Raw genomic sequence first — 12,342 nt, 5'->3', positions numbered from 1 at the left:
ACAGTGTGAATAAACAAATTTTCCAAACATCAAGATGAGTTCATGACCCCATAAACCTAAATGTGTGTATTTCTCTTGTGTTGTGTTCTTATATGTGTTTAGGAAGCAGTCCGTTGGACAGCCCTCGCAACTTCTCACCAAGTGGCCCCGCCCACTTCTCCTTCGCCTCTTCTCGCAGGTTGGCCTCCCTCCTTTGTTCACACAGTAAATCACACATACAAAGCTGCAGGAGCAGTGTGAATTGGAAGTTGTTCTGTGGGATTATTTTTGCTCTTACACTCATACACAGGGTGTCACTGTTTCAGGGAACACACCCACTCACACACGCAAACCTGCAAAAATGAAACTGCATGACTCTGCCCTGTCTTCGTCCTGACCTGCTCCCTCTGAGTGTCCGTGTGACGGAGAGGTTTCAGTGGGCTGGGATGGATGAGGCGAGGTGGCAGCATTTTGTCCAAACGTGAATCCCTCATCACTCAGAGGAAGTGTCAGACTCAGGGAAGGCTGCAGATGGCCTGAGGGAAGAGAGGAATAACAGGAGGGAAAGTGTAATAGGATCAATTGAAAGGAAGTGAAGTTGGAGGAGTTTTTTTTTTTTAGTATAACTGTCAAATGTGGTGTTTGGAGGGACTGAAATAGAATCTGATAACGGAGCTCTGGCTGTAGGAAGTTGTTACTGGTTTTGATTGTAACATATGTTCACTTTTCCACTTTTTTGTTTTGTTTTTTCTTTCCCTCAGGGCTGATGGTCGTCGATGGTCCTTGGCTTCTCTGCCGTCCTCAGGATATGGCACCAATACACCCAGTTCAACAGTAAGACCAAGAACAAGGACGCACTTTCAAAGCTTCTGAGCTCTGGTTTCATTTCACATTGATTTCTCAACATTTTCAAATCTTATCTTGACTCTCTCCGCTTGTCTTTTTGAAAACAAAGACAGTAGTCACTCAGGTTGTTCTGATCCTAACCACTTACACTGATTTCCATTTTAGCTCCAGTTTACCAAAGTGATTATCTGTGAGAGTAACTGTGTCGAACAAAGTTTTGTGTGAAGTATCGCCTGGTCAGTAACTACTGTTGAACTTAAAATGTAATTGGCAAGGGTCGCCGGTAGCGTAGTTGTTCTGCGTCCCATGTATGGAGGCTGTGGTCCTCCAAGCGGGTTACCCGGGGTTAGAATCCAACCTGTGGCTCCTTTCCCACATATTGTTCCCCACTTTCTCTCTCTTCCTGATTTCCGACTCAATCTACTGTCCTATCTCTACAACAAAGGCACAAATTCCTCTCAAACCAAAAGAATTTCCCCTTGGGGACAATAAAGTCTAAAGTCTAAAAAAAGCCCCTAATCTTAATAAAAAAAAATATAGTCTGCATTGCATTGTGACTTAATGAACGTAGCTAAAGGACTGAATGTACAGTAACTGTTTATGTGGATCCGTCAAGTCCCTGCAGCTACCCAGTTTATTTGACTCAGTTTCAAACCGATAGTTGTTTCCAGACCAATACAGGTATCAGTAATGCCTTTCGTACTTCACCAAATGTGGTCTCAGTTATTGACGTATTCTTCAGGAGGAGTTCCGGTACCGATCAGATACCGCGCGTCGTTTAAAAACATGTGGTATTAAAAAAAAGTTTCTTAGTATTGAACATTTTGACAACCTCAATCAGAAGTGTGATTTATTCTTCAATCATGTGTGCCTATAACTCAGATGTCACTACAGTGCAGTAACATCTGTTCATATGTGGTATCAGTTTCTCTCTCCAATGTGGAATAGAGCTGACATTGTGTGTCCTTGAAACTCAAAACGTTTGGCTGTCAGACAGGACAGCGGCACAGTGTCGCAGCAGTCTCCTGAAAAGTTCCTCTGCAGTAAAATGTGAAGTTTCTGATGGTTATACCGCTTTCACAAAGAAATCCCCTCATGTTTCTCCTCTTCACAGCATGACAAGTGAAAGCTCGTGAGGATCAAACGCTGCACATTTCATTTTCTTTTCACTTTCACCAGACGAACAGGAGAAAAACTAATCGACACTAAAGTCTGGAATCTGCTTTTTCTTTGTGCTGCACATGTCATGAAGTGAAGACACTGAACTATTTTTTAGATTCCTCATCCAGTGGTTAATTGATGAAGTGGATTTTATATCCTCAGCATGAATATGTATCTCACCAAAAGAATCCATTTGCATATATTTCCATGCATAAAAATCAGTGTGCTGTTCTACTTCTGAATTCACTCTAAAGTTGCATGTTTCACTTCTTTTTCTCCCCGTTCTGCTTTGAAATGATTACGCTGCACACTTTCAGCTAAACGCCATGCATACACAAACACACACACACACACACACACACAAGCCCCATGTGTTCTCTGACTTGGCAGCTGCGGGTCTCAGACGATTATTTAAAAGGATTTCACTGCTGGATTTCAGCAACATGCATTGCATGTCAAAGCGGAGCTAAAAATAACTAATCAGTTGCTAAGATATGATCGACCTGATTTATCTGCAGCTGATGACTTGGCCTTTCTGACAAAAATGGAGCGAGGATAATTTAAGCAATGTAACCAATCTGTATTTCTGCCTTAAGGCTGCACAGATTTACTGTTACTATTTCTCCATCCATCACTTTAAACCTAAGAGTGGCATGTGTGGATGAGAGGGACAACCAGGACAAATACAAGCGAGTGCAGGTGGAAGTGAAGCAACCACAGAGACATCAACACTGTTCACTGTTGTCTGAGCAAAAGATATTGAAGGCACACGAGATGAACGCTGCCAATGCCCATTTGGTAAATAGTCCATTTGAGAAATGAACCTTAATGGGTATGACACTCAGGTGGAGCTAAGGTGTTGACTCATAATCCACTCCCCGTTCATCTCCGGCCCCATGTTGAACACAATCACTTCCTCTGCGTCAGTGCCGCTCTTCCACACATCATTTCATTCATTGACTGCCTGTCTCCTCACAGCAGCATGTATAGAGCGACGTACACAGCCAGCAACTCATTGATCTCTTTTTACTGGAGGAAGAGGTTGAGGATGGTTTCTCCCTCTCTGTCACTCCTCCTCCATCCCTCCATCCCTCCACCACCTCAGGTTTCAGTGCTTCGCTGGTTCTTACATGGACCATTACTCGCTTGATTAGTTACAGCGGGACCCTTGCATACTGAACAGAGCAGATGAAAGGAGGATGTGTGTGTGTGTGTGTGTGTGTGTGTGTGTGTGTGTGTGTGTGTGTGTGTGTGTGTGTGTGTGTGTGTGTGTGTGTGTGTGTGTGTGTGTGTGTGTGTGTGTGTGTGTGTGTGTGTGTGTGTGTGTGTGTGTGTGTGTGTGAGTGTGTGTGCTTGTGGAGGAGGAGTTTTCTTTATGAGAAGGTTTATATGAAACACATTGACACAGTTGATTTATGTAGTAAACAGTTAAAAGTGGAGGTTACGAAGGAGACAGTTCAAAGGGTTAAACCAGGGTTAGAAAACGAGGGAAACCATTGCAAATGTTAATTTAGAATAAATAATTATAATGTTCGTTTACCTGATGACACTACTTCATGAAATCAGTTGAACCAGTTTCTCAGGATAAATAAACCCACATGTATTATTTCACCTAAATTCATATTTTATGAACTGTAGGTCTCATAAACAGCTTTCATCATTCATCCAAAAGGCTTTTCTTTATCTTTCATGATCAGCCTTTGATCAGTCTGATAGTTGAAGGTGTACTCAGAAAAGAGAATAAGAGTCATCTTTATGAAAATAAACAAACTGTCCCTTGGTGTATTTACATCAGGTGTTGTAACACGCGTCGCTAAAAGAGTCGCTTTGACAGAAACTATGGATGGAAAGAAGCTTTGTTCTAAAGCAGTGTGTAACAACTTTTATTACTTTGAGCCCAAATTGTCAAATTAAAATCAATGTTAATCGTTTTTACTGATAAATTCCCAACAGAATCAGACTTCAGAAGACTTCTTTACACAGAAAAACATTGTATAAATCATCCAGTGAATGTGTTATCATTATTTTAGTTAACAAGTGAAAATCAAATTTGTTACAAAGCAAAGATTACAAAACGTTATTTTGCACTACTCCCCAGGTTGGAGACCAGTGACCGTTTTGCAATGCAGCAAATGAACATATAAACCCCTTTGGACGCAGATTATCGTCTATAAATTGTGAGACACTCTGATCCACATCTTGAAACTCAAATGATGAATTTCTAAACAAAGTCGGAGATACAAAAAGAAAAAAATATATTTACGTTTAATGTGTCAATGACATCAACTAATAGAAACGAAAGAGGAAAAATACAAACTTCAATGCATTAAAAAAAAGCTGTTAAAGCCGATCCAGCTGTTCCACAAGCTCTGAACTCGACTTCAGTTGATACTTCAGAGGAAAAAACATTAATTTGCTTTGAAAAAAAAAAAAAATCCCCTGGATTCCTCTCTTCTTCTTTCTCTTTCTCTCTGTCTCTGTCATGACTCGACTGTGGGAGGGACAAGGATACATACGGAGGAATTCTGGACATAATTATGTGAATTGAAATGCAGCCGGTGTGTGTGCATGAAAGGAGAGACACAGACATCACACAGATTTAAACATCCCTCTGTGATATCCAACAGCTTTCAGAGCCCTCCGTATCTCCAGGGAACTTTTCTAATTGATTCTATTGACTGGACTAATGCCGCATTCAAAACCTCATTCATTGTTTTTTTTTTTTTTGCAGCTTGCAAGTAGATCATTTGTGAATACAGGTTCTTATGGATTTTTTTTTTTATAGTAGTACAGGTTGTTGTGTGGCCAGAGACCAACCTTGGTGTCCCATTAGGATGTGTTCATTAAGACTCCCCATCGATCCAGACCGGTTTCTCCCTCCTGCGCTGAAGAAAAGTCTTTCGTTTAAGATGGAATAGCGCTGCCATTAACCCCCCTCAGGCAGCAGACTCTTGACGCAGTAGTCAACTTCAACGTGGAGTCACTTCTTTGGTTCCCTGTGGACTTTTAGCTCTGGTTTTTAGTCCACATTATTCTCTTTGCCCTCCTACACTTACTCCTTCTGGATATTTTTCTTGTTTCTGCTCCTCAGTGTTTTTCTTTCTTCTTCTTTTAGGTTAGTTTCTTCTTTGTTTTTCATCTCTTTCCGCCCACACACATCATAGTACACCTTGTGCTCTCGTCTCTTCTCTTCTCTTTTTGTCATCACATCGATTAAGGCTTTCTTGCAATTTATCGTTTTGTTTCTTTTTCTTCCTTCTCTGCAGTCATCCAGCTCATCGCAGGAGCGACTGCACCAGCTGCCCTTCCAGCCCACCATGGACGAGCTGCACTTTCTGTCCAAGCACTTCGGCAGCACCGAGAGCATCACGGACGATGACGGGGGTCGACGCTCGCCGCACGTCCGCCCTCGCTCTCGCAGCCTCAGGTATGAGAACTCCTCCTCCCAAACTACGCCTCAACATTTCAACTTTTTAAATTACAAACATTACATTTCTCACAAGCCTTTCAAGGGATTGCATGATGCTGCTTTCTTCTACTACCAGGCAGATAAAACCAAAACTTCACAATTTAAAGACAGTTCAATGAAACTTGACTTTTCATGTGACATCTCTCTACAAATGTTAAACATTCATGATTCATTGTTTGACAGTCATCGTGTTTTTTGTGGAATTAGTGAATGTCTTGTGAGAAGGATTTCATCAACTTTTTGTTTTGTTGTCGTTAAAGGACAATAAGCTGCCCTTCAAGATTAATAAAGGAAACAATGATACACAAGTGTTGCAGGGAAGTTGAGCCGTGGATACGCTGTAAGATTTCAGGGTGATACTTCCCCGCTTTTGAAGTCACTACTGATTTCAAAGTTGGCAATGTTTGTTGTGCCGTGTACAAGGGGAGACCAGCGGTAGCTACGGCCCTTTCTGAATTTCAGCCACGTTTTAAATTTTGGTTGCATGACTGCACACACTCGCACAGTGAGAGCACAGCCATAAGCTAACTTTTCCTGGATACCCCTGAGTGAACTGACAGTGGATTATAATTTGATTATTCATGGCTTCCATAAAACATTTCTATTTAGTAGGAGCTACACTCAAAATAAACTGATCCTCATAACTGGTATTGAATGTTGAGGCAAGTCTGATGTGTCAAAGACCTTTAACACAATTTAAAATCTGCTTCACATTTAATTGTTGATAATAAGAAATGTATTTTTAAAAAACACCAGTTTGGCCCATGAATTGGTTCTTCATACTGTAGCGGCGATAACTCTATGGCATCACGTCTAACAGACCATTTGTATATATTGTGCATAACATGTAAACACACAAATTACAATTTGTTGTAATGGTTATTAACCTTCCTATTATGTTGTACTACAAGTAAAAAAGCACCAGTTTTTCAAAGCCTTGGACCAGTACCTGAATAAATATACCCAGTTGATTCCCACCACCTGTGCAGTATCATTACCAGTCTGTCCTGCAGTGCTTTAAGCCTCTCCTGAGTGCAGCAGTTTCTCTATTAAGAGAAATCTCTCTGGTGAAGTCTCTCTACGCCAACCACACCTATTACAGCCGCCCCCCCATCCCCCAATTCAAGTCACTACTAATCAGTATTCAGTTTTCATATTCATCTTCTCAGCAGTCCTAGATAAAATCCCATCTTGTGGCTTCAGTGTACCTTTATTGCGTGCCTTGACATGCCTCGTTATCAGTGTTCACATCTTCTGCAAAGCGTCACAAAAGGTGAAAATTCTTGTGAATTTTGGAGTCTGCGCTGGTAGAGTTTCTGCAAGATACATAAAATGTTGTTTTGTAGCTCCTCTTCTGCCAGTGTTTCCTTTCCCTCACATCTGCTCATGTGTTCAGACTCTTCATGTACTCATGCTCGTCTGACGTCTGATGCGTGTAATAAAAGAGGGCGCATGGCGTGCAGGAGGACACAGGGTCCATTAGAGAAACTAAGCAGTGTGTATAGAATTTCTGATTGGACAATTAACGTCATGTACTGACAGGAAGGACAAGTCAGGAAGCAGTTGATTATTTTTCCATTTAAATAAAAAAAAGATACAGAATTGTTTCCGTCTATCTCACCCGCTGCCTTCTTCTTTTTTTCTCGCTCAGTCGTGCCTGCTTTGATATTCTCAGTGTGTGCTGTATATTACACTCCTGCTCTCTGTGTTTGTCTCCCTGCAGCCCGGGGCGCTCTCCTTCCTGCTATGACAATGAAATAGTGATGATGAACCATGTCTACAAGGAGCGATTCCCCAAGGTCAGCCTTACACAAACAAGTACACAAGTGTGAACTGAGCATCCATTCACACCTGAATTATGCACCCAAACAGTATGCATGCAATCAGAGGCCACCTCCAAAGCCTCACTGAATCACACTGACGGTTAAAGGATTGTCCTAGATTCTTTTTTCAGCACTTATCACATGATATTATATACAAGAAGTTTCTGTTTATCAGCTGAATATGTGTACATACCTGGTAGGACATGTGAAGTATAAAGAGTCTTTAATTTACTTAAAAATGTGGCTGCATGACTTACTTCAGGTTGCTTAAATTGAACCTGGAGCGAGTTTAAACTGGATTTCAAACACAAAGGGATGTTTCCCTGGAGGACAAATCAGTACTATCTTCCCCATCATCATCCTTGAAATTTTCTTTGCTCTTGATGATTCACAAAAGGTCTTGGGTTTCGTGTTTGCAGCTTTCTGCACTCTTCATCTAATGTGAAATCTCCTACAGTAGTCTACAAGACGAGTATGTCCTCATGTTTGTGAGGATCTTAGAGAGAGAAGCGCTCCAGGCATATGAAACTACAGGAATCTAATGCATGGAGAGTATGCATTTAGTATACGAGCAAGGTGAAGATCAGAGAGATACAAACATCTGCAGAATGACTCAAGCTTGAAACACTGTGTTGTGGTCTAATCTGGAAAATGTCTAATGCCTGGAGCCAAACAAGGTTCATATCTTTGGTAGTATACATGCCCTGCTGATACTTATTCAATTTCTTTTGTCTTAAGCTGTTTTCACACATGCACTCCCCAGAGATGATTGCTTTTAAATTATATCAGACAGTTGGTTTTATAATCTCAGGAGGATTAATTTGATATGCTGTATTTATGATTATAAATGCCTTTACATATATTTACATACGTGCCCAAAAGGTCTTAACTGTGATAGGCTATTTGCGTTTTCAGAGGCGGGACTTGTGTTAAAGAGGACTATCCCGGCTTTTTCTTTTTGCAAAAGGCTGCTTTTAGTTTCTTGATTTTTTTTTTGTATTTAAAATTTAGAATAGAATATAATTACTTTATTGATCCCAAACTGGGAAATTGTGGCGTAACAGCAGCAGGTTGTCCAAACACACAATATTAGCAAATAAACACAATATAATATTAAATACAAAGTGAATAAACACTAAAAAATATCAAAACTAAGAATGAGAATATATACATCCAGGATTTAACTAAGCATTACTAGTCTTAAATATGAAAAGATTAAATACAACTTACTTTGCTGGAGGTAGATGTAAACGTGCAAAAACAGAGTTGTAAATGGTATTGACATAGGGAGCTGTCCAGAGCTGTGCAATCAGTGATACATAAGTTAAAGTGCAGGAGTGTAGACATGTTATCAGCAAAAATAAATAAATACTTTGCACATCTATTTCATAAGACAGGTGCATAAAAAAGTATTGCAAACTGTCTTGCATGCTAAATGAACTAAGTGTTTACTAACTGTCCATTTTGCATGACCAAAACATTGGCATTGTGTTTTTGTAAGTTAGACGTGGGCAGATGTTTGGATTAATTTTAGTTAATTTAAATTTTAAAAAAGTACCGCTACTTTAAATTGTGAATTTTGAACATACATCATTTTTCGTTAATGTCGTTAATAAAATTTGCTAGAAGGGATAAATGTGTTTCCATTATCTTGCCTAAGCCAGTGCCCCAGTTGTTTGGCTATTTGCTTTAAGTCTATTCTGAGATTCCCTTACGCAGCCTGGCTCTGTTGTTCTCAGCTGTTATCTCTGTACTTCTGTGACCTTGTTACTTTAAACTGAGGCTTAACACTCTCCTGTGACCTCCAACATAAAGAGAGCTCTCAGTCAGAGGGCTGCCAGGGAAATTTCATTCCACTGATCGCTGTAAGCTGTTTTTTAATGCAGCATGTGAAAACAACTCCTGGAGGTTGACCTCGAACTAGACGTTGGAGTCGACCTATGAGTCTCTGATCAAGAGCACAAAATCGGTCCGATCAAGCATCTCACTCCAGTCTGATATGTGATCCAACTGTACGTTTACCTCTTAAACCTGTCTGCTTGGGTTATATACTGAGACATGGTTCCATGACTAAGTGTCTGAGAGAGACAACTGTTTCAGTGAACTGGGCAGTGGAGGTCAGGAAATGTCTGTGACGATGGAGGCAGGTCTCCTTTACTCACACAAACACACACACACACCAGACCCCCAGCATCTCTTACAGTAATATGAGTGAAGCTGCGCTGCCACACTTTACTGCACACTTCTCCTGACTGTGCATGAAGGCTGAACATTACTTTCACTTCACCTTCATTATAACAAGAATAATCTGCAGTTACATACCTGAAATAGCTATTTAATGGAAGCTTAATGGCCTCTAAATTATAATAATGTCGACTGCTTTATAAAAGACGTCTTGCACATTCAGGTGACTCAAGCTGCAGCAAATGTTGTCAGCCTTATTCACACGACTTCATGTTCTTTCTGATCTTCTAATTGGCCGCCTCTTACACATTACATATCATGGGTCCAGTGTGTTATTTAAAGCACTTTAAAAAGCTCTTTATTAAAAAGAGCAAGGAATGAAATAACAATGTGACAAAGCGGTCACTTGTTATGACTAATTGGACAGATGATAGCGTGCACAGTTTGACATGGTTTTCTGGTTAAGGTTTAGATCATTGTTCAGCTGTCTGGCCCACAACTTTTGTTTTTCCTCCAGACTTGGCAGGCGAAGATGTTTTTGTCTTGTCTGCAGCAGAAAGGTGTTTCTGTAAAAGCTTTTAAAACAGGCTGTCCACCATCACCAAACAGTAGCTAGCATTGTTAGCTGCTACTTTGTGCCACACAGCATTTTGCCCCTAAGAGTAAGGTGTTGCCCTCAGTTGTCAATTGAGACCCAAAAGTATAAAAAGAGGATTATTTACAAGTTGTATGAGAATAATTATATGAAAAAGGATATACTGAAAATAAATCAAGGTAAAATGATCCAGATTTTATTGAAAGCACACATGCACAAAACTCCTGAAAAATGTCCCGCGGGCTGCATGAGTGATTGCAAACAGAAACATTTTTCGAACCTACTTTATAAAAAGTGTTTCCAAATGTGAGTTTTTGAGTTTGAATGATTAATGCTTGATGTCATTATTGACTCAAAAGTCAAAAAAGTCCAAATTAGAAACCCTGAAGTGCAACAAACGGCAGTCGAGTTACACCTGGTCACATCTTTAGTTGTATGTCGTTGCAGCCGTTGCAAACACTGAACATGGCACACACACGGAAAGTAGTGAGTAGTGGAGTGAACTAAAATCAAAATTCAGCCTTTCTGGATGTGTGATGCGAGTCTGTGACAGCTGGAAACATTCTCTTTGAAACACATGCTTCACAATCTGGTAACAGACGAATTGACTGTTAACCAGCAGCTCATTTTTCAATCAGGCCACAGCTCAGATGGAGGAGAGGCTGGCCGAGTTCATGCACAACTACTCCCCAGAGAGCGTGCTGCCTCTGGCCGACGGGGTCCTCAGCTTCATCCACCACCAGGTAGCTGAGCTGTCGCGGGACTGCCTGACCAAATCACGTGAGGGCCTCATCACCAGCGTCTACTTCTGTGAACTGCAGGACAACCTGGAGAAGCTGCTGAATGATGTGAGTCGTAGATGTGGAGAGGGATGTAAAATTATGTTTTTTTTAGCCTCAATCCAAACTCAGCTCAACTCTTACCGACCCTTTCTATGTCTTTTTTTTTTTTTTACGCGTCCGCCTCTTCTTCTCCACCAGGCGTATGAGCGCTCGGAGAGTTCAGAGGTCACCTTCGTCATCGAGCTGGTCAAAAAACTCTTCATCATCATATCTCGTCCAGCCAGGCTCCTCGAGTGTTTGGTGAGTCCCGCAGTCTGTTTTTTGTTCCTTTAAATATAGATGCAGGTTCATCAAATGACAAGATCATTTACACATGCAAAGAGTGTTTTTTTTTTCATTTCCACTGCTGGAAAAACACTCCTGTCCTCCCACATGGAGATGGAGGGTTGACTCCTTCACACTGAAAAGGCATGAAAGGAAGAGCAGAACTGGGGCAGACTGTCTGCTGTGCATTCAGTCTGAAGTGGTGAAACACAGATTTCTCTAAGTATGTCAGTGCTGGAAGCTGTGCTGAAAGATGTTTAGTTTTTTATTACTTTGACTTTGCATTTATTTAACCCGTGTCAGATTTAAAGTTCAGCTCTCTGCCGCTTGTTTAGAAGTCAGGGAGGGTGTAACGAACGGCACCGCTGAGTTGCATTGTGTGAAATATAGGATCTCACATTTCTGGCCTGACCTATGTTAAGGACTACAAATCACACATTTTCTGTAGCTTTGACTTTGACCATTTATTCTTACCTTTTTTTTTTAAGAGTCCCTGACTTTATTATAAATATTATAACTTTTCAGCCTTCAAACCTTACTTCATTGTGAGGATGGATCAGGGAGGATTTTTCATTTCGAAACAAAACTTCAGAAAATGTAAAAACAGGGACAGGAAGCGATGTGAATCTACACAGATTCAGCGTCAGTCAATAAGGTAACATTTAAATGTGACATGTGGAAGAAGCAGTACTAGAGTTGCACCCTTTCTGTCTCTCTCATGTTGCATATTTACTCTGTGACCTCACATTTAAAAATGGCCGCTGGTGTAAATCTAATTCACCTTCAACATTTGGGATATTCTTGCGTGAATCTACGTTATCATGCGGTAGAGGTCATGTCTTTTATTTGCATGCTGCTCGTCTCTGCACATGTAGAGTACACACTTTCGTCTGCAGGATATTTTTCCAACTTAAATCGGAAATATTCTTTTCCACCTCGACCTCTCCTTCGTCCCATCAGCAGCTCAATCAGCGTGGAGACAGAGCCGTGTCCTTGACTTGTTGACGCGTACGATAAATAACTCACTCCAGCTTACTTAGTAATACAACTTAAAATGTGCTTCAACTAATTTATGGAAATTCAGGCATGATTTGATGTTAGTCTAACGTGTGTGAATGTTCTTTGTTGTTGTTTGAGCCTCTAACCAAAGGTCATTTTTGTGACGGACAATAAAGTTTT

General features: G+C 40.7%; 1 protein-coding gene across 2 annotated transcripts in view; it reads left to right on the top strand.

Annotated features, from left to right (window-relative positions):
* The window catches only part of mast1a (microtubule associated serine/threonine kinase 1a), a 72,393-nt gene that overhangs the window by 37,846 nt on the left and 22,205 nt on the right, over positions 1-12,342 (top strand). For both annotated transcript variants that reach the window (XM_061060766.1, XM_061060775.1), the window contains 6 exons: positions 103-178; positions 741-813; positions 5,253-5,413; positions 7,179-7,254; positions 10,696-10,905; positions 11,038-11,139. In XM_061060766.1, coding sequence (XP_060916749.1) covers positions 103-178; positions 741-813; positions 5,253-5,413; positions 7,179-7,254; positions 10,696-10,905; positions 11,038-11,139 — 698 coding nt within the window. The remainder of the gene's footprint in view (positions 1-102; positions 179-740; positions 814-5,252; positions 5,414-7,178; positions 7,255-10,695; positions 10,906-11,037; positions 11,140-12,342) is intronic.

Source organism: Labrus mixtus, chromosome 2 (assembly GCF_963584025.1).
Source record: "Labrus mixtus chromosome 2, fLabMix1.1, whole genome shotgun sequence".
Classification (NCBI taxonomy): Eukaryota; Metazoa; Chordata; class Actinopteri; order Labriformes; family Labridae; genus Labrus; species Labrus mixtus.
Note: the sequence above shows the minus strand (reverse complement) of the source record. Positions and strands in the feature narration are given on the sequence as shown.